Consider the following 23,755-nt stretch of genomic DNA (forward strand, 5'->3'; position numbering starts at 1 on the left):
AGAAACTAGTTGATGGTAATTAATAGCAATTTCGGGTTTGGATGAAACCAGATGGGGAGAGAGAGGGTGAATACATCCTGATCCAGCACAAGTGATGCTGGGAGAAGTGGCCAGAGCCTTGTGCTCACCCTGTGGAGGGTAGTGGGGGGCCTCCCAACAGCTCCCTCCTTCCTGGCTGTCTTCTGCAGCTGGGGAGACCTTTTCTCTAGCACCCAGAGAGGCCTATTTCTAGTTAGTTATTTAGAACCTGATTCACCATTATTTCTTATCACTGATGGTATTCTAAGTGTTAACGAGTTGTATTTCATTAAGTTTCTTTTTCAATATACAAGCCTTTTGAGGCCTTGGAGAGATGGTAATAGGGATTAAAACCCAGGATTAACTAATTCAAAGATGTTGACTCCAGCCCTGGAATGTCCATCTCCACTCTGACTCCTCCCAAAATTGTTCTCAACTGAAAGTTTTGTTTTTAATTACTTTCATTGGTACTTGAGAAAAAAAAAATAATGTTTCCTGTAATGATTCATCACTTCTTCCTAGAATGGAAGAAAAGCCAGTTCCTCGAGTACAGACTGTCTGTTTCTAAAGTAAAATGAAGTACTGCATGGCCTACCCCTCCCGTTTCATTGCGACAAGCTCAGAAGGTGACCTCACCTTAAAGGCAGATCTCTCTGAAAGTAAGCTTCTTGTCTCAAACTTACTAGTGGCCCTGCAGAACTTCAGAGACAAACCGAGGGGAGAGGAAGAAACTCAGTTTTATTTCAAGTTTACTCTGTGTCACTTGGCAGTTCACACACAGCATTTCATTCAATTTCACAACAACCCTGTGGGAAATCCCATTACTCCCATTTTACAGATAAATAAACTGAGGCTCTGGGAAGTTAAATATTATGACCAAGTTCGAACAACTGGTAAAGTGGAAAAGCCAGGATTTAAGTTGAGATCTGTCTTATTCCAAAGCCTCAGTTCTTTCTAATATTCTCTTCAAGTCCCTAAATTTCAAGAAGGTTAATGCAGACAGTGAGTCTATCTGTTATTACCCTGGAGCTTCTGCTGAAAATGTCTTTATAATGAGACAAACTTTTAAAAATATTTTTTAATACAAAAAGCACCTATGGAGCACTCACTAGATGAATAACATCATCACATCACAGCGATAAAAAAGGCATCACTTTGCTGGTCAACACACCTGTGATGTCAACTCTCAATGCTCTCTGAAAACATGGAGCCATTTCCAAAAGAGTGAAGCAATCACAAGCTGTAAATTCCTAACAAGTCTCTGCAAATCACGTACCAAAACAAGAGAAGCCGAGAAACCCATGTTAAAAAGTAAGAAGGGAACTAAAAGGGCGTAAGTCTAAATGTCACTCTTTCTAGACAAGTAAGCTGAGGCCCACAAGAGCCAGTGACTATGCCCAGGGTCACACAGCTAGACCATGCTGAGCCAAGCCCAGAGCTGAGCAGAGGGAAGTGGGCAGCTCCTGCACTTCAGGATAGCACCCTTCTGCAAAACTCCCTCCACTACCACCACCACCACCTCAAGAAATAACCAACACCAATCACTGACCCTGAATGAGTTCCAACAGGTCCCTAAGGCCCCCTCCAATCTGTGTCATCACTTCAATTAAGCCCTTTAACCTCAGACTGAGAACTGAGACCCAGTTGCTAAGGATCAATGGCCAATGTAGTGGCATGTGATGGTTAATTGTCTGTCAAATTGGCTAGGTGATGTCACCCAGTTGTTTTGTCAAACACCAGTCTAGATGTTGCTTCAAAGGCATTTTTTTTAGATGTGCTTAACATTTAAACAGTAAATGAGTAAAGGAGATTCACCTCCATAATGTGTGTGGGCCTCATCCAGTCAGTAGGAGGTTTCCCAAAGGGAAAAAAATCCTCCTTAAGAATGCAACATAGAAATCCTGCCTGAGTTTCCAGACTACTGCCCTGCAGAATTCAGCTCAATATTCCAACATCAGCTCTTAATCTGAGTCACCAGCATGCTGGCCAGCCTTGTGAATTTCAGACTTGCCAGCCCCCATGCTCATGATGTGAGCCAATTCCTTAAAATAAATATCTCTCTGTAGATAGATAGATAGATAGATAGATAGATAGATAGATAGATAGATAGATATAAAGATATACACACAGATACACATACATATACACATACATATACATACTATACACATACATGGTTCTGTTTCTCTGGAGATCTCAGACTAATGGGTGGAGAATGAATGAATGATGTCATTCTAGGGTGCACATGAAAATTAGAAAGCAACTAAATTAGTGTCTATCTCATGAAGGCACTGTGCTAGCACCCTGCCAAGGGTTACAAATGCTGCTCCACCCCTCACACAGCTGAAGTTGAGTAAGGCTCCAAGGCTGATGACAGGGTTATGAGGTGGTAATGTTGCTCTTCTTTTTGAACACCGAACACAGCAGCCTGGAAAGGTTAAGTAACTTAGTCAAGCCGCAGAACTGGTGTGTAGAGCCAGAATTCAAACCCACATCTGCATGGTTTCAAAGTCCACAGTCTTCCACTTCAACACCACCCCTGATTTATCTACAACATCATGAATGTCAAAAGAGAAGGGTTCAGGAAATATGGAGCGGGGCCGCAATGTCAAATGCTTCCAAGAGGTCAAGGAAAGAAGGTGACACTGGGAGTAGCTCCTTTCACTGCCCCCGTCCAAGATAGAACCACCCACCAAAGGCTTCCTGTGGTCAGTTCCAAAATAAAAGAATCTCTCACCCATTGACAAAGCAGAGGAAGGGAATTTCTCCTGGAAGGACTCGACTGGAAATTCCACCACTAAACCTAGTGGTATCAAAGAGTCAGAAATGTTTATTGTACACTCTCAAGTCCTCAACAAAATGTAAATGGAAGAATAGGGTAAGCAAGAAGGAAGTCCTGGTAAAGGGGCAAAGGATAATAAGAGTATAAGAGAGAGTAAATGGGATGACAAGCGTTACAGAAATGTTAAATATTGTGTGAGCTATACCAGTGTGCTCCACACAGATAAGTTGGTGTTTGGCCTGGCTTTACAAATGATAGGTAATACACATCAGGTGCTACCAGCGATGCTCCAGGAACAAGATGGCAGTGTTATCAAAATAAAGGGTGCTCTGAATTCAGTACAGTGGGTTTATAAAGTTCTTTCAATTGGAGTCATCGCGGTCCCAGCCAGCCCAGTTCCTGGTCATTGCCCAGTTGATTGGAGCCAGAGATCTTCCCTCTGCCAGATTCAACAAGGGGGGCGCCTGAAGAATGCAGCCTCTTATTTACAAGCTGCGAAGCCTGCAAAAACGTAGTAGAGTGTATCTGTCCGTTTGGTGATAACTGATCTCCAGGGGCTCAGAAAGGGAAGCTGTTTGGGTTAGCAAGTGTAGGTGTTTGTCCTGATTTCCTGCTCTCACAATGCTTTCATTTATTCCAGCAAATGCAGCTTGATGATTCACTGGAGACCAATCGTCATGTGTGCTACTCCCTGGAGGTAGTAACTCAGAGCTGGTGTTTGGGGACATACGCAACCTTTGAAAAACCATATTGGTGCAAGTCTCAGTAGCTTGTTAGTTCCTAAACTGATTAACAAGGCAATGCTCAGAATAGGAAAAAGGTACCAGCCTCTGCCAAAGGCCAAACTTTTGCTCACAGTTTGATCCTGCAGTCTCATGCAATGACCTCTCAGCCTAGCCCAGAGCCAACACTACTGAACCAGGAGTTTGGAAACTCAGGTTCCATACTGACCAGCAAGACTTAATCTCTACGACGCAGTTTCCTAAGCTGGACCTCCGCAAGGTAGGTCCCTTCCATCTCTACAGTTATATGATTTAAGTGAATAAGTGCATTAGAAGGTATGTATTTCCTTAAACAGACACCACCAAGAGCAAGGTTTCCCACCAACACCCAAACCGCCAGTGCAAATGGAAACTGAATGTTCCCCTCAGAAAATGCAAGAGAATCGACTAGGGGGAAAAAGATATAAAAATTCAGAATGATCCTAGGAAACAAACTTAATACATACTCTTAGCATATATAACCATTAAAAGGGATATATTAACATCAAAATGTGTGAAATACTGCCCAGCCATTGTGGCTCAGTGGTTGAGCATTGACCCATATACCAAGAGGTCAAAGGTTTGATTTCGGTCAGGGCACATGCCTGGCTTGCGGGCTCAATCCCCAGTAAGGGGAGTGCAGGAGGCAGCTAACTGATGTTTCTATCTCTAAATAAATAAATAAATAAATAAAAAACACAGAAAAACATATTTTTTTAAAAAGTGTGAAATACCTAGGAATAAACTTAACTAGAAACATGCACATAACCCACATGAAGGAAAGTTTAAAATGCTAATAAAGGACAGAGAAAAATACTTAAACAAATGAAAAGACATGCTTCATCTTGGACAGGAAGACTTAACAAGTGAAGCTACTAATTCTCCCTAAGTTAATTTAAAATTTTAATATTATTCCAATAAATATATCAACAGCATTTTAAAAAACCTGAACAAGCTAATTCTAAAGTTTGTATGGAAAGGTAAATAAGTAAAAATAATGATCAAATGCTTATTTTTTTCAACATTAAGGAGATGGGGCTAACCCTCTAAATATACTGCAAAGCATAATAGCCAAAGCAATTTGGTATCAAAACATGAATAAACAGATCATTAGTACAGAATAGAAAAATCCAGAAATATACCCACATATATACAAAAATTTATATTAAGTACATATCCACATAAAAATTTATACAAGAATGCATATATAAGAATCTACATATTTTTTGAAATCCCATTTGAATCAGTGAGAAGCAAATGAATTATTCAGGAAATGATGCTGGGACAAGTAGGCTGCCATTTGGGAAAACGTAAGGTTGAATATATACTCTACATGTCACAACAACCAAAAACAAAAATTCCAGGTGGAAATAAAATGTAACCCTCAAAAGCAAAACTAATAAGTACTAGAGGAAAACATGGGATCTTAAAAAACAATCGTAACAGCAGAGAAGGCTTTCCTAAATATTATACAAAACTCCAAAGCCATACAAGGAAAGATAGATAAATTGAATTACCTTAAAAAAAAAAAAAAGACCATCATGATGGTTTTTGTATAAACAAAGTCAAATGAGAAACCAGGAATAAATATCTTTAAAGTATATTTCAGATAGCAGGCTAATTTCCTTCATATGCAAAGAACTTCTCACATCAATGAAACCAGTAACTCAATAGAAAAAAGTAAGTAAAGAATATGAGCAGAATTGAGCAAAGCGTTCACACAAATGGAACTACAAACGGTTCTTAATCATAGGAAAAGATGTTCAATCTCATTCACAATAAGATATATGCAAAACAAAACTCAGAGATGCCAAAATGACAAAGATCAGAGTACTTGATAACAGATATTTGACTAGGGGAAAGCAAGCACTCTTGAACATTGGCTGGCAGAGTGCAAATTGGAACAACCTGTGTGAGAGCAATTTGGCAATATCTACCAAAACGAAAAGCAGAGATACTCCTCGACTTAGTAATGCCACTTCTAAAAACTCACCCCATAGGTATATCTGCATTCAAGTAAAATGACACAGATACGGAATAATAATTGCAGTGCTGTTTAAATAGAAAAATATTGGAAACAAATATTCTCCAGCAGGACACCAATTAAATAATGAACTACCCAAATATACTAAGTGAAAAAAGCAAAATGCAAAGCACTGTATGCAGTATAGTACCACATATGTAAAAAACATGGACTATTTGTACTTGTACATGCTTATGTATGCATTGATAGTCAATGCATATATTCAATACAAGAAATAAGTTGCATCTGGGAGAGAAACTGAGTGGCTGGGGGACAGGGGTAAAAAGGACGATTGTTTTTCACTGCATTCCAATTTATAGCTTTTCGAATTTTGTACTATTCCAGAAATTTTAACTAATGCAAAGGCCACAAAAAAAAAGTCTTCAGCCCTGCACAGGACCTGCAGAATCAGAGTCTCTGGGGAAGGAGTCGGGGGGCTCTGCAATTGTGACAGGCATTATGTGTGATTCTTGGTACCTAGAAGCTTGAGAACCCCTGACAGAGAGCATCATTATTAAAGCAAACTTATCGAAAGAATAATAGCAACAGTGATGTAAGCAGTAATGAACACTTACTTTAAAAGATAAAGCCTAACGCACCACTGCCAAAATCTCGCACAAGTGTTCCTAAAAACAATTCTCTGGCACAACCACAATGTGATTGAAAGATTTTACATCCCAACGAAGTAGTCCTTGTTCTCTCTGGTGTTCAGTTTTAATCACTGTTAACAATTTTACCAGCTTTTTACACTTCGTAAAATGCTTTTGAGCTAAGAGCATAACAAGCCTTACTTGAAGTTACATGAAAAAGAGAGAAGTGATTTGCTCAGAGACAACACAACACCTCCAAACTCAATACTTCCCAGCAAATTACACTTTATGTATTCGTAAGAAACCTATCAATTGAAGAAATGTACACTTATGAGGTTCCCTCAATCTCAGCATACCTGTGTTGCAAATCACAATTGTATGTTTCTGAGATGCTAGAGGAGAAAGGACAGAATCTCCAGTCTCAGACAGTGCTGCCTCCCCTCTGTTTTTCCATTTCTTTCCCTTGCAATCAAGATGAAAAGACAATACGGTGGAGTGGTTAAGAGCATGTGCTCCTTCTCTGTGCCTCTGTAGAGACATCTGTAAAATGGGATAGCAACACCTCACTTACCGTGCTGTGAGGATTAGATCAATCGATACATGGGCAGCCCTTTGTATAGAAACTGGCACATAGGAAGCAATGATATTTGCTGGTATTATTTCAGACCCGTCGTTGAGTGTTAAAGGACTAGAATCCACAAAAATAAGGGTAAAGGCTAGGGAAGGGGTGGAGAGACGGGGAGGAAAACTCTGTACTGGCTAAAGAGAAGACACAGAAGGCAAACAACAATGAAAAGTTGGTTGTTTCCAAGAAATAAAAAACCAACTACAAGATATTGAAGCAATGGGCCAAGCAAAGCAAAGCTGTTTTTTCCTTGTTCTGCGGACTGCTCGGCTGCCAGACGTTTCCATTTTCCGGTCTGGGTACGTACACTGTATAAGTTTTCTATTGGGGGGTTGGATTAAGGGGGTGGCAGCACCTCTTACCAAGTCCATGTTCATAAATATGACCAGGACTCTCACCCTCTGTGGCCTAAGGCAACAGGGGGACTTGGTCTCCATAGATCAAAGCCTGGGGAGTGGAGGAAACCAGGAGAAAGCTAGGAGATTCCAGTCCCACCAGCTTCCCTAGTCATGGAGCAGCCTGTGGAGGCCCCTCAGACACGGGGACTCAGACCAAACCAGACCCACCATTGCCTCATTGCCCATAATCTGCACACGGGCCGATGGGCAGCAAACACAGATGGAAGGGATCTTCAGAACACACCACCTGATTTCCCTATTATATGTTTGCTGAGGCCCAGAGAAAAGTGACTTGCTCAAAAGCTAAGAGATATCTAAATAATTATCTTACCACAGAGGACCACTTATGACCAAAATATAAGCCCTTCTATTAATTAAACCTTATTTCATCTTCAAATGCTGTAGTTTAGCCATTTTTTAAATGTTTAAAAAAAAAAAAAAAAGCCACGAAGAGAATGAGTATCTCTTTAACAAAAACGGTGATACTGACTGTGGAACGGACACGTCCCTGTGATAGCTGAGCAGGGAGAACAGTGCAGACCAGCTGTCCTGCTCCTTCTCCATTGCAGATTTGGGACCTGCCTTAGTGGACTTGGTGGGGGCATGATCGCTCACTCTGCCGTGAGTCTCCGAGGTCGACGTGCACCTGCAGCAGCCTGACTCTCCTTTAGAAGCTATTTGGAATTATCAACCAGAATTTATCTACCCAAAGTTCCTATGAACTTAGGCTTTCAGCCTATAATATCTTGTAGTTGAAACAACTGAAGACATCGTATGATTCCTCTCCTCTACAGATCCTACAAAGAGCTAGCACCCTGACCCTGAACTCTGTCCCGCCTCCAAAACCCATAGCAGATGGGCCTGAGTTAGCTGGAGCTAATGGTTCAGCCACACAGAATCCATCTCGAGGCCCCCAGTGGCCAGAGCTGCACAGAATCTTTACCCACAGACCCTGTTTCCCAAGATTTGATCTAGCAAATTTATTAATAGTTCTCGTATAAAATAACCAAACTCCTATCTGACTGCCCTTTAAAGCTTCCAAACAGGAGATTCCCAAACTGACTTGCTATTTCAACCCAGAAACAAAACGCATCTTAATTAGTTAGGGCTGCTTTACTCTGCGTCCCCCTTCCAGCCTCCCACACACCTAGCATTTCCTCCTCAGAATCACAGGGATCTGAAGACCCCATGGGCAATGCCTAGGCATGGAGAGACCTTAACGCACCGAAGGCACCACGCTGCCTTGAAAAAAAAAAAAAAAAAGGCAGCCTGGAATCTGGCAGAGTCACCGAGGACCTGCTGTGTTGCCCTTCCAGCAGCTAACCTATCTATAATCTGAAATTACATCAATTTTCCAAGGACTGGGGAAAACATTGCCCATGAGCAAGAAGTTAATTTATTTGCAGGGGGAAATGAATGGCTCCCTTTGCTTTCCTGACCCTCCCATAGGCACCAGGAAACAACACAAAGTGACCCTGAAGAGAAACCCAGACAGAGCCTTCGGTTATGTAAGATGGCCTAAAATCAGCCAGGAGTGACAGGACATAAATTCTGTAACCCTCGGTAACGGGTCTGAGCACTCTCTAAGGTGCATCTATGTCAATGCCATTCTTGAGAAATAACTTGCGTGACTTTGTAATCCTCACCTGAGGATATGTTTTCACTGACTTGAGAGAGGGAGAGGGAGAGGAAGGAGGGAGAGGGAGAGGGAGAAAAACGTCCACGTGAGAAACATAGATCGGTTGCCTCCCACACCAACTGGGATCAAATCTTCAACCCAGGCATGTGCCCTGACCTGGAACTAAACCAAAGACTCTTCCGTGCATGGGACTACACTCCAGCCAACTTAGCCACACTGACCAATGCAAGAAATGACTTTTCTTTGATTATCATACTCTGGGGTGCCGATTGTAATGTTTGGAAGAAATGATCAAACTTCCACTGTGCACAGTCACAGATGAGAAAGCGCCCGTTGAAAAAGCCCAGATCAGCGGAGTTCACGGTGTTAAAACAGGCTACCAGACGTCCCCCCCTCCTCCTCTGCCCCTGGTCATTTCTCGAAAGCCACACTTCCTTCCCCTTCGTGTTCTGAAGAGGAGCTTCAGCAACCTGATGGCACTTTAGGATTGGAAGTAGCAACATTTGGGAGCACACCCATAAGAAAGGATTTGGAAGCCTCAATAAGAAAAATTCATTTTCCAATCAAAACATATTAGCTCAACAACTACCAACCCACCAGAAAGGACTCAGAGTAATGAAAACCATAAGAGGAATGAGGGAGGAAAAAAAATGAGGGATAATAACTTTCTTTGCTGCCAGACCAGCCCTGTTCTATTAAACAATCAGCTGAACTCACACTGGTATCTTTCAAGCATCCTCCCCATCCATCTCTGCCACCTCCTGGGCGGGGGGAATCCCTTGCATCCCTCTCCCCAGCATTGTTGAAGAAGTGCAGGTGAGCCAGGGATGTCTTAGTCCCTGTGATTCTGCAAGGGCCCAAGACATTCCAAACACCCATTTGGTAAGAGCTCCTGCTACCCTTTTCCAGTCATGTTCACACTCAGTGCTTACTATGCACCAAGCCCTGCACTAGGCACTTTATATGGACGCTCTCCTTTGAGTTATAAGTTGTATGTTTCCGGCATCATTTTACAGGCGAGGAAAATGAGTTGGATAACTTGCCCAAGGCCACAGAGCTCATGCATGCAGAGCAGGACTTGAAGCCCAGTGATCTGACTCCAAACCCAGCACTCTACCCATTGTTCTAGCCCACCCTATGGTTTTAGCGTGCATGCGGGCTTCAGTGACTTACTTCCCCAGACACACACATACCCCAGCCCTGTGTCTGACTTCCAACACCACCCCACCCCAGAGGAAGACTTCCCTTCCCTTGAATCTAACTGGACCCCACGGAATGGCTGTAATCAGTAGATGAAAAGTAAGTGCCCCACACCTTGGAGCCAAAATGGAATCACACCATTTTGTGTTGTGGAACAGCTTCTTGACTTCCTGAAACCCACCCAACAGGGAAGGAAAAGCAGAGCTAGTTCAGATCATTTTGTATCTTCTGGTGAGTGGAAGGACTTCAACCTCAGATGAGCTCTGAGACTTAGTGGCACTTTGCAAAAAGGAGGTTCCAGAGAGGAGACCGTTTCTGGACTATCAACTATTTCATTCAAAGGGGGAAAAACTCTAGACTTTTTCAGTGTTTTTCAAGAACTGTTCCTAAAGAGAATGCTTATAATCTCAGATAATGTGATCTACTACTGGGTCCCTTTTACTTATAAAAAGTGTCCCCAATGCAAAGTGAAAGTGATAACTCCATGCCATGTGCCAACTTCAAATAAACCAAGTTATAAAACAACTCCAAAAGGACAATTCATGGACAGGAAGGCCATAAGGCAATTTGCAAAAACATCACATGTGCTTGTTTTATAGGAATGTCTATACAGTATTAAAATGAAACTAAAAGGGAAGGAATTCACTGTACAGAAGACAAAACAATACCCTTTTTATTTTTAAAACTCTGGTGAAATAGGTTTCCATATGACATCCCATTTTTAAAAAATTAATGTAAACCAACCTGCCTGTGGGTTAGTCACACTGTAGAGACTTCACCTTAGTGTGTACAGATGCCTAGAGTATTTACAAATGTTGTCTGTTAGGTAGTAAAGTTTTGTTGCAATTTTTCCAGCACATATTAAAGGGGGGATATTGGTGTTCTTGTATAAGAATTCTTAACAAATGAATAAAGGCAATTTTCCTGAGAGAAGATTTGTTCTTGAAATATTTTTCTTTAACAATTGGAAATATAGAAATGGGATGTAGTTGTAAAAGAAGCATAAGAATGTCTAAGTTAACATTTTTCTTTTAAATTATTTAAGTACCATTAAGTTAAAATGTTTACATTCATTATAAAAAAAATGTTGTTAAATCTTATGCAAATGATTTAACACTGATTGCTGCAACGCAAATTGCACTTTTTTTAAAAAAATTATTGTATACATGGAAGAAAAATATCTTGTTTGCTACCCTGTTTACAAATTCCGACTGACTTCAGGTCAGTCACACAATATGAACTTTGAGAAACGTCAGTCACAGTGTATGTTACAGTTATAATGCAGTCCTGCAAACTGAGCAATATTTTTGACAAGTGACCTCATGAACCGACTCAGCCTCCAGAGGTGTGTACCAAATGGCCTCAAATGGTCTTCTCCGTGAACGCATGTGAAATCTGGGTGCGGAAAGGTATTAAGAAATCAGAAGAAGCACATGATTTGGGGCAATACACATAAAACCTTTCTTTTAAAATCTCAATATTCCTTAGCAGGGCCTAGTCCAGGTTTCTGGTAGTGGCACAGCGGGTGCCCTGGCAGACCCGGAGGCAGGCTGGCTGGAAGTGGCTGCAGCCAGGGAGGAGGCAGCGTGCTGTGGGCTGCACCGGCCTTCCCAGGAAGCGCTCCATCTTCTCCCTGGCTCTTCATTGACAGGGGCTGGCTGGTAAGGCAGAACAAGCCTCTTGGGAAATGCATCTCTTTCAAAATAAAGGCACGGAAATCACACATCAGAGGAATGTTCTGTCAGCATACTCGACCCAGTTTGCACAGTGTGGCATAATCACTGCAGGTCCCGAGGGCCTTCCCGCTCCAGCAGCGGCAGCAGGCTCAGGCCAGGGCAAGCGCACACCACGAATCCTGTCTCACCGAGGAGGACGTGACTTCGGCCGGTGAGGCCAGGCTGACGCCTATGTACAGCCCATCTTGACCTGAGTACTTGAGCTCGCTGTTCTCGGGGTTAGTGCTTTCTCCCGTGCCAGACATCACCGGGGCACCCGCCTGGCAGAAGATGGGGACAGAGAGGAGGAGAGAGTTATCCATAAATTTGTTAGGTGTCATGCTCCTACTAGGTCAACGCACGGGGACAAGTGAGATGGGCAGTGCAGCCTGGCCAGGGCAGCTCAGTGTGCTGCCCAGTGCCACTGACCTAGCCCTGGAGATTTAAGCTCTCCCAAACATTCTCCTGTTGTCCTGAGGACTCATGGCAATAACCACACAGCAACATGTTCAGCTGGACAAAAGTAGAAAAGGAACTGGAAGAAACCTATTTGTAAAAAGTGCCACACAATCTCATCATTTCAAGAGAAAATGCAGAGCATTGCATACGCACACACAGCAGAGCCATAAGATTTAGCAGTTATGTCAAAGCCTAAAAGAGAAAGCTACACAGTTCAGTAAGGCCTGATAAATAAAATTTTTGAGCACTGACTTCATGGAAAATTAACCCATGCATATACAAATTTAATATCTAACTCATTTACCTTAATTCTTTCCAAGAAGAATGGGCTATGTTTGAAGCAGACCACACTATAACCAGAATGGAAACATCCTTTATCTGTCGTGATTGTGGCAATTATTTCTCAACGCAAAAGGTGACCTTTATATTGTTTCATTCATTCCTTCCATCCACATGAGAAAGGCCATATAGAAAACATATAATTTATGTGATATAATTTAGTAGAATAAAACTAAAATCACGTTTAGACTATGGCTTGAGAAAGCAGTGCATTTGTTTTATTTTAAATATCCAGCCATGCCTTAGCTGGTTTGACTCAGTGACTAGAGAAGGGTCCCAGGTTCGATTCCAGTCAAGGGCACATGCCTAGGTTGTGGGCTGGATCCCCAATACGGGGCATGCAGGAGGCAGCTATTCAATGATTCTTTCTCATCATTGATGTTTCTATCTCTCCCTCTCCCTTCCTCTCTGAAATCAATAATAATATATTTTTTTAAATCCAGCCATAATCACATAAACCCATTATTTCTTCTGTGCTTTCAGGGTTCTACCCCACAAATTACTAGATACTTGTTTTTTGACACAGGTAGGATGTTTTGTACTTCTCAAAGCATTCATTTACATACACAATCCCATTAAATCCTTGAAATGTGTCTGGCTGAATTGATGTTACATTCACTTCCGGGAAACACAGGGCACAAGACACCAGGCTGAACTGATTGGAAGGTGCACGGAGTACCCTTGGTTCCCGGGGCCTGGAAATAAATGTGGTCCTACTCTTCCCCCAGATAAAATCTGGTTTTCTCCCTAATCCTCACAATAACCACATGATGCTGGGAGGTAAGGCTTCGGGAGACCTAACCATATGACTTAGCTGTTTTCCCATCCCAACTTCCTATTAGTTGGACAGACCAAAGCCAGCCCCTCTATAGGTATCCAATCCTTTCTTTTCCTAGCCAACATGAGTGTTTGTTAAAACCCAGCAACAACAGTACCCAAACACCCGTACTTCTTTTTAAGTAATACAAACTTAAAGACTTAAACTGAGGGTTTTAGGTGCATAAAAAAGAAAATTTCAAAAAGTCACTGACATGCCTAAAATTTAAAATCGATTTTTATGAAATAGCTGAAATAATCCTGTCAACACACTAAAGCTATGGATTTGGTTGCACAAAGAAATATGGTGATTAACTTCAGCCCTTAAATCCAGAACCTCCACAATTAGCAAAGCCAACATGGATCCAGACTTAACTCCCAGAGCAATAAACAAAAGGGTGGTATTAAATTACAAAAGGACTCTTCATTTTAGAGTCTTCATTAGCTATCACTCAACTCGTAGAAAGAATAAGCTCCTTTGTAAATGACTTATGCCACACTCAACTTTGTGTTGATTTATTTATTCCCCCAAAATAAGCACATGCGCGTTTATCTGACTAACCCTGACTTCAGCATAGCAAGTGCTGTTCTCTGAAATGAAGAGGGTGCCTGGATTGGCCCAGGAAGCAGCCCACCTCAAATAGCCAGACGTGCTGAGATAGCAGAGCGGTCTGTCGTCACCACAAGTCAGTAGCAAGGTACCCATGAGAGTCAGGCCCTGGGACTGTGAGCCCCAAAGAGATAGTTGCTCCCTGGACCAGCTCCCAGGCCACATGAGGAGCCAGGACACTCACACACGCGTCACTAAGACTGCTCAACGGCCTATCGTAAATGATAAATGAGTGGCTGAGACAGGGAGGTGGGGTAAGAGGTCATAAAAAGAATCAAAGAGGGGGAAGGATTCCTGGAGAAGAGCCACAAGCAGCCTGCACTGGGTGGGGGGGGACAAGCGTGGGCTTTCAAGTACTGTCCTGATTCTGCCACCCACTGAGTGTGGTCACCTCACTGAGCCTCCTCCTCAACCTGCCCTTGCCTCACCTACCTCAAGTATGGTTGTGACAATTCATTGAGATGTTGGTAAAAGCATCAGCATGATGCCTTGCCATGAGTTAAAACATTCCATTAAAAGAAAGCTATTGTGATGAGTAAAGAAAGGGTGCTCAGGTGGGAGGTATGCAGGACATAGGAGAACTGTTCACAGGGAAACCAGCTAAAACAGAAGTGCTAAGCAAAGGAGTTAAGAGACAATGTGGGAGAGGTAAACTAGAAGACCCAACCTAGCACTTTCTGTACCTCAGTTTCCTCACTAGAAAATGAAAATAAAGAAGCACCTATGTGTAATGTTGTTGCAAGAATTAAATTAGCTAATAAACTGTACATAACTATATGCTATTATGAGTATTTTACTATTGTTAAGGATAAGTAGTGTAGACCTAAGTTAATCTTCCAGTTCCATCCTTTACCACGTGAGTTAGCACCATCACTGGGTGGGAGCAGTGGGAACTCATCTAGAGATAAGGGAAACCACCCACTTCAACAATAACTTATTCTAAATTGTTATCGACAACATTTCGCAAAAAAAAATTTAGCAAGTTGCTTCCACAGCCCTTCAAAAGCTCAATGTCCCTTTTTCAAATAAGCCACATTAAAGAAATCTTAATACCTGGATTATTATTCTTATACCTGAGCAATAATCCCAAAGGCTACCAGTTAAAATACCTATTGTCTTCTTAGTTCAGACAAGAACATTAAGCTATACAGCAGGCCAAGAGTCCTACTGTCAAGGGGCAGGCAAACCCAAAATTACATGAGTGAAGAGTTTCTTAAAAAAATATATCAGCTCTAGGGGGTTAATATCTAAATTTTATAAAGAACTTATACAACTCAACACCAAAAAAGCAAACAATCCAATTAAAAAAATGGGCAAGGAACCTGAATACACACTTTTCCAACGAAGACATACAGGTGGCCAATAGACATGAAAAGATGCTCAAGGTCACTGATCATCAGATAAATGCAAACTAAAACCACAGTGAGATATCATCTCACACCTGTCAGAATGGCTATCATCAATAAAACAACAAGTGTTGGCATGGATGCGGAGAAAAGGGAATGCACTGTTGGTGGGAATGCAGATGGGTGCAGCCACTGTGGAAAGCAGTATGGAGTTACCTCAAAAAATTAAAAATGGGAGTGCCTTATAACACAGGAATTCCCTTCTTGGAATATATCCAAAGAAACCTGATTCGAAAGGACATATGCACCCCTATATTCACTGCAACATTATTACAATAGCCAAGATTTGGAAGCAACCCAGTGCCCACCAGTAGATGAATGGATAAAAAAGTTGTGGCACATTTACATAATGGAATACTATATGGCCATAAAAAAGAAGGAAATCTTACCCTTTGCAACAGCATGGATGGACCTAGAGAGTATTATGCTAAGTGAAATAAGCCAGTCAGAGGAAGACAAATACTATATGATTTCACTTATATGTGGAATCTAATGAACAAAATACACTAACAAAAATAGATACAGAGAACAGACTGACAGCTGTCTGGGGTGGGGGGGGAAGCTGGGTTGAAAGAAGTGAATGGATTAAGAAAAACAAACAAACAAAAACTCATAGATATAGACAACAGTATGGGGATTACCAGGGGGGAAGGGGGGTGGGTGAGAGAGAAGATGGTACATGGGGGATAAATGTTGATGGAAGGAGACTTGACTTGGGGTGGTGAACACACAATACAATATACAGAGGATGTATTATAGAATTATATGATGTATTATAGAATTGTACATCTGAAACCTATAATTGTATTAATCAATGTCACCCAAATAGATTCAATACTTTTTTTTAATCAGCTCATTTGAAATCAAAAGGAACATTAGAGTCTCTCAGAAAAAGTGGGGCAAGTACTTGTGTCCAAAGCTTGAGAACCATATTTGTATATGGAGATACACTATTTAAACATGAAATACTACAACGTAAAACTTTTATGTATGTCAATCATATCTCAATAAAAAATAAATTATGATTTTTATGTAAGATACATAAAATCATAATGATGAGATCTGATGAAATTGTGATAGCCCCAGTACGCTCATCCATAGCCAGTGGGCTATATTCTGGTACATGCCCGAGAAAGTAGTTAGCAGAGATATCAAGAATTCTATACCCTACTTAGCTCTGTAATTTCATTTCGGAAAATGTATTATAATGAAAGAATTCAAAAGAAGGGAAAGGCTCCACACAGGAAGACACTCATTGCAAGTTTACTTATAATAGTGGAAACCATGGAAATAATCTAATGTCTAATGATATGGGAATGGTTTGGAAAAGCAGAGTGCATCCGCTCAATGAACTATTATGCAATTATTAAAAATAAAAAGATCATGTAGCAAAATGAAAAAAAATCCTCTAATGCAATGTTAGGTGAAAAACAGCAAGATATAAAAATTCTATGTCATAATTACAATACGCACGAGTATTTCAAAGGGAACCCAGAAGAGCATGGGGGACAGGGGACCATTTGAGAGGGGCCAACCTATTAGCCCTTTACGCCTTTTAATATTTTAATTTGAATGGCATAGTACAGCCTAACTTTTTGGTAAGAGTAGAAGATACTAGCACCAGAAACATGGGGCACAAGCACTTGAGGGGTGAGTCAGGCTGGATAGAGTCAAAAAGTAGCAAGAAAAAATAGGGAGGAATCAGAGTGGAAGCACCAACAGAGAGAAGCGGGGATTGGAAGGGGCCTCATGCACCCTGGGAGTCACCTCCATGCGACCTGGCATAGGCTAGAACCTGGTTATCCGTGCCCATGTGAAACATGGTTCCACATAAGTTAAAGCACCAAACACGTTACATGGACTTGCCAATGGAACCTGAGCTCTTGAAACTGGCATTCTAACTGCAGAAGTCGTTGGCACAACTCTTCTGAAGAAACCTGCCTTTCATGTCATTCATTAAGTGCCTTTCCCTCATAGGTGATATTCAAGAGCTACCTAGTGAGAATCAGTACAATTTGGGGAGAAAATCAGATTATTGTGACTCTGGACCCAATAAACACAACACAAAAATACAAGTATAAATTGCAAATAACCAGTTGAAGACACATGGGAAGCACATCTAGTTAAAACCCTTGAAAGGACTTAAGTTCAGATCGTAGATATATCAACGTAGCAAAAGCAGACACTTCACTAACCTAAACCAACCCACTCTACCAAATGCTTCTGAACAACAGGAGGGAAGAGCGCTTGGGAATGCCCATCGCTTGGGAATGCCCATCGCTGAATCATCCTTCCTCCTTTCAGAGGGCAGCCTGGGCCGGCGGAGGTCCTCACTCTTTCTCTGATCAAAGTGCAGTGAGGGTGGAGCAGAAATCTGTTCTGTGTTTCCATTCACAGCTTATCTGCCCTCCACCCTCCCACAGACAACTGAAAATGGAGGCACTTCCTGTTGAAAAAAAAAAAAAATGTGTTATCAGCACCAGACCCAGCCTGGGCTTAGCGCTGAGCGCAGGCCAAGTTAGGTGGGAGACGACTGATGGCAGAGCGGCTGGGCTGGAAAACTCCCTCCCTAAAGGAATAAATGACTTCAGGGGCGACTCAGCTGCTGCAGGGGCATGGAAAACCTCCACTGGCCTGTGAACAGGCAGAGTTCATCTTTAGATCACTGGATTTTTTTTTCCCTGTGAGAATAAGCCTTTGTTCATTTTCAGACATACCAGGATGAGCAAAAGTAGGTTTACAACTGTAATACAAATAAATAATAATTAATAAATAATACAAGAATAAACTGTTTCGTGGCCTCACAACTGAAAATCTACTTGTGTCACCCCTGTATATCGGAAAAGTCAAGCGTTTCTGATTTGATGAACTCTTATAGTCAATGCCCAGCAGTTGTCTGGCTCACAGGGCTCACCAACATGGCCAGTTCTCTTTCTTTTCCTTTAGGCCACAAAGAGGCCCAGGGACAGCCTCCTGCAAGGCCGCCCTGGAAAGGCAACACATATGAGCCAACAGCATAGATTCTCTGGCTTGTGGACTGTAAACATGCATTTCATTTTTGAGAAAGAAGACCAATAAGGAGTCGACAGGGATGTACTCAGTCCTCTATGCTGTAATCTCTCTTAATGCAGCCTTCATCTGAAGAAACAAAACATTGCACCCCAGGCAGGTGGAGGGTGAGTGTGTGATCATTTCCAGAGCATGACTTTGATGATGCTCACAACTGCCTCCTGAGCTCAAATTCAGACTGTCAGCTTCCACGGCCTCTGATCTGTCCTTCCTACACATCTGAGTAAGTCTGTGGTTACGGCTTTTTCTTGTGTGAGGAGAGGCCAGCCGTCCCTCATTGCCAAAGCTCTCTTCTCTGCTTTTATAACCTCTAGGTTAGACTCTCGCAGTGCTTTATAGCGGCCTTCCTCAAAACAAAAAGTAAACGCTACGTATAAGTTCCAACAAAGAAACACTTTCAGATAAATCTAAACTTCTACCCTAACAACGCTCATTTCAGCTTGAGTGGAGGTAATAGGACCAGACGAAATGTGATTCAATCAACTAGGAGGCAACACGGGAAGATCCACAAACACCAGGACTGGAGACAATCATCGGTCACAACAAACCCCAATTCTCCCATAATGGCTCAAATAAAAAGCAAGAGAACACGAGCACTTTCTCTCACAAGAAAAGGGAGTCACGGTCCCTTCAGCTGATGACCTAACTCGGTGTTTAGCAGAATTGCTATTTTTGGTAATTTAACAAATTCCTTACTGGAGAGCTTGCTGGCTGCCCCTTTTACCCCTCTTGCCCCTTCTGGGCCTGAGTAAACTGGTTATATCCACACCCCGGGATGCTGCCTTTTCAAGGACAGAACAATTCTATGCTCACAGTCTACTCTGGGCAGAGGAGCACATTGCTTTGCACATCTGTACACACTTAAACAGAAAGCACGCTGTGGTGAGGAAAGGCATGGCCCCAAATTTAAAAGAATTCTGGGGTTGTCTGTAAAATATGGATGTACAAATATAAATTGCAAGGGAGAGGGGGTTTGTTCTACAACTCAACGTCATTAACATACAAAAAGAGTTTTTCTTCTGAAATGAATCAAAACAAAGCAGATGACTATTCTAGCCTTCAAATTAACTGGTAAAGTACCCTGAGGCAAGATTTAAAACCTGGTGAGTTACGGTCTTTTATAACAACACTGGCCTCTCAGGAGATTGGATGAGCGCCTTTATCTCGCCAGCTCAATTAGAGAAAGCATCTCAATAGTCCAAGCACCAAGCAGCATTTACAAGAAATGCAGAACGAATATGCTTGGTATCATAAGGAATGAAAAATCGCTGCTATCAGAGAAATAAAAGCAGTATTTAAAAACAGTTACTTTGTTAACACAATAGCTCTCCATCTCTATAGTTCCCACATTAGGAAAGTAAGGATTTATTTCTAATGTCCTGCGATGAAAAACACTGCCATGCAAATAAAGCACACCACTATTAACTTCCAAGATTAAATTTAAAGTGCGATTCTTCTTGAGCTTCAAAGAGGTCCACAGGCATCTCCCACTTACGCTACACAATACTCCTAAGAACCAGATGGTGGGAATGACTTCTCCCCTTTTGCAGAGGAAAGCAGAGGCTTTACAGAACCTTGGCAGCTTACGACAGTCACACACAGAGCTGCAGCTAAGCGCCTGGCTGCCTGAAACTGTTTCCTTCCAGCTGCTAATCTGTGAAGCCCCCAAAATAAACTTCAGACCCTATCCAGGCTTCACCATCAATCAAGCAACTAGACTTAATGAGAACTTTAAATTAAAACTATTTGTGCGTAATAAGATAAAAACGATGCTGGAGCGCGTGCCCCCAGCTCCGGTGGAACCACGCCATGCTAAGGGGCCGCTCACCAATTCAATCAGCATTTAAACGCCGGCAGTTATTTATTTGGAACTGTTTTACCCACAAAACTACAACAGGACGTCGAAATCAATACTTGTTGTTTATTTGTCCAAGACTTTCTTAAAATCTGAAGTCAATACAATAATCTCTTTGTACTCAGTCTCACAAGTTCTGAGTGCTGGGCCTGCATCGTGAATTATCACACATGCCAACACCTGTCTTTGGAGATGCTTTTTCAAATCGTTAAAATTTCAGAGAAAATTACCAGGTAGGTGCGCTAACACAGTGTATTTACTTCATATTCATTAGATCTTCATATTGCTAGTAACTCTTTTGGCAGACACCCATGAAATGCATAATAAATTACTATTGTTCCAGTAAAGGAATTCATTTTCTTCAAAGATTCATTTACCAATAACATTTCAGAGCATTCTAAGCCAAATTTCTTTAAGTTTGGCCATGTCTTCCCGTAACATTATTTCCCGCTTTGTGACATTTTTGTATGTTCTTATGGAGGTGGCAGGGGGGACAGGAGCTGCAAAGAATCTGCAATCCATAAAGACAAGCTGTGTTCTGAGACAAAGCCTTCTACCTGAGGACATGTGAAAAGGCAAATGACATTCTGCCTACACTTACTCTCTGCCGAGGATTATAGTTCTCAGATTGTGATAATGGGTCATGTATTAAATAAATCACAGTCCTGTGATCAACTGGGTGAACACGTCTATTATAAACTATGTAAAGAGCGTTCGTTTTACTGTTTCCTAACACATATGCATACAAAGCCATCAGATAGTCATGTAGTACCATATATTCCCAACTGCTCCTTTGTATCATCTTCCCTGTGGCACACACCCGCGCGCGCGCACACACGGCAAAAAAGAGGGAAGTCCACAAAGGCCTTGAGATCAAAAAGAAAGTATGCAAACTCCACATGCCTCAAGGTTCCTCGCCAGGGTGACGTGTGACTTGCACAGCGAAGGCCAGTGTGGTGAGACAGGAACGTGAGTTATTAGAAGGGGCTGTGGAAGAAGAAAGAAAGGGAGCCTGGCACATAGGGAGCGTGAAGATAAAATGCCAGCAAAATATTTATGTTCATGGCTTGTAGCAAGTGGCAAGTGGGATATTAATAACTATGATGATTGGTCAACTCCTGGGAGTGGTAACAGCCCTGGCCCGGGAGGCAGGAGACGTCGGTTCCAGTCCCGGCTTCAACACGGCTTGTTTTGTGACCTTATGGAGTCACTCTGGGCCCTGGTTTATAAATGAGGCAATAATAAGGTCTAACTGCAACTCTCGCTCAGGCCCTTGTACGAGATTAATGACTTTGTAACTCTTTTTTTTTATTATTATTCATTTAGAAAGAGTCTGTTGGGCTATAAATGCTGGGAGGGAAAAAATGAACACTTGCCTATTTTTAAAAAAATGCGTTTTTGATGATTTTGTAAAAATTAACTGAAGGCAATTTGAACATTCTGAAAAGTTCCAATTAACTTAGCATTCACTGTGTATGAATTTAAATCACACCATTAGGAGAATTTTAGCACTGCAATGTTATACTTAATATTTTACGAGAATCTTTTTCCAATCACATTAACAATAGTAAATTTTACTGCATATTTGTCTATTACCCAACTCACATAGTCTTAGTATTATAATACATTTTATTAATAAGTATAATATTAACAAGAAAGCTTCTACAATGTCCTCATGAGCAAGTCACTTCTCTGGCACTCTTTTCCCACCTGTGTCAGTGGGACGACATTTAATGCTGAAAATTACTAATCAAAATTGCTCATATTTCACTAAGAAAATATTATTCCTTCTCTTTAAAAATTCCAATGTCACATACTCTATCATATATTATACCAGTATGCCACAGTGATGACAACCTGGATCCAAGTCCAAGCCCTTAATACATACCCCTGGGCCTGTTACTTACCTTCTGAGTCTCACTCCTGCAAACAGAAAATGGTAATAAAAGCACCACCTTAGTAGAGTGATAATAATTAGGAATAAAAGGTACCAATACAAGCTAGTTTCCTGCCTGCCTATGTCCACTATCTTAGAAATGAGAAAACATGGGAGAGGGAGAAAACTTCTCAAAAGCAAGAGTCCGACTGATAAATTACAAGGTTAATCCACTAATGTCTGGCTTTCAAGCACTCTAAAGGCCCTTGTGGAATCGTCCAGTAATGGGCTCAGCGGTCATTTTTGTCCCGTTTTAGCAGCCTCTTGAATCAGATCCTCTCTTCAGAGCCAAGCTCCTCTAAGTGAAAGCAACTCACACTGTACGAATGACCTTTCAGCTATTTAATTATTATAGGACTAGTTAATAACAGTAAGAACTATCACTTTGTGGCCGACCATAATGTCACCGTAAATTCAATTACTTGGAGAAAAAGTAGAGCATAAATTTGACAATACGAAGCTACTTGACAAAAGTGGTGCTTTCCAATTTTTACCATAGGATGCAACTAGCAATACATGAAATAAAATCTACATAAAGATTTTAAAATATTAACCTGCAAAATACCTCACCTTCCTTTAAGGTCTTATAAAGACATCCATCCAGATATCCTAACAGTGTCGGTCCTTAAATCACCGCCTGTCGGCTACAAGCACTTGCCAGTGTGCATTAACTCTTTCAAACCACTTCTAGCACAAGTCTTAGCCCCACGCAGCTCAGGAGAAGTACACTGTCTGACAAGGTCACTGAATAATGTCATTAGCAAGGGATGGATGGCTGCAATAAGAAAGCAGGGCTAGCTAGGAACATAGTATCCCAGAAGAATAAGTCCGCCCAAAGGCACAGGACCAGGCCCGTGAGAACAGGAGATGAGCTCCTTGTCTCAGTCTAAAGACATCTGCCTCTCTGTGGAAGTTTATCGCCAACGATGGACCACAAAGTGAAGAAGCTCTTTCCTATCACGGACACACCATGCCTGGTGCATCTCGTTCGGAAGAGCCACACGGCAGCCACCCTAACCCCTCTTGCCCCGAGGAGCCCTGGGGACCAAGAAACTAAACATTATAGGCTGTGGGGTCAGGGCATGTCACCAGCCCCAAGGAAAGGTTTTCTTCTTACTGTCTGTGAGGGGAAACCCTGCTTGTAACATGTACGAGTAGGAGCATGCCAGCATTTGTTTACATCAATTATCAAAATACTCCCAGCTAAGAATGTTTTAATTGTTGGGCTCCAACATAGACAGAAGTACATTTGTGACTGCGGTGGGGCTTAAGAGAAAGTCCATCACTTAGAAATGAATGTGGTTTGGGATCTTCTTACGGCTGACTTGGTAGTAATTTGAAATCCTTTCGAAGGTCCACCTTCCACCTATTTTACCAGCTTCATCTCCTGCCTTTGGCTTCTTACACCCTGCACTCCAGCCACACTGAACCCCTAAAACTATCCCTGAAGTACCAGATACCCATGCTCCTCTTCTTCCTGGAGACTCTTCTCCCACTGTTTCCCCCACAAAAAT

At 41.8% G+C, this 23,755-nt stretch overlaps 1 protein-coding gene across 1 annotated transcript in view; it reads right to left on the bottom strand.

Moving 5' to 3' along the window:
* Positions 1 to 10,675: 10,675 nt before the first annotated feature.
* The window catches only part of GATA6 (GATA binding protein 6), a 30,130-nt gene continuing 17,050 nt past the window's right edge, over positions 10,676 to 23,755 (bottom strand). Inside the window, exon 7 of the mRNA XM_028139280.2 lies at positions 10,676 to 12,032. Within this exon, the coding sequence (XP_027995081.2) occupies positions 11,862 to 12,032 (171 nt within the window). The 3' untranslated portion in view covers positions 10,676 to 11,861. The remainder of the gene's footprint in view (positions 12,033 to 23,755) is intronic.

The sequence above is a fragment of the Eptesicus fuscus genome, chromosome 12, assembly GCF_027574615.1.
Source record: "Eptesicus fuscus isolate TK198812 chromosome 12, DD_ASM_mEF_20220401, whole genome shotgun sequence".
Taxonomy (NCBI): domain Eukaryota; kingdom Metazoa; phylum Chordata; class Mammalia; order Chiroptera; family Vespertilionidae; genus Eptesicus; species Eptesicus fuscus.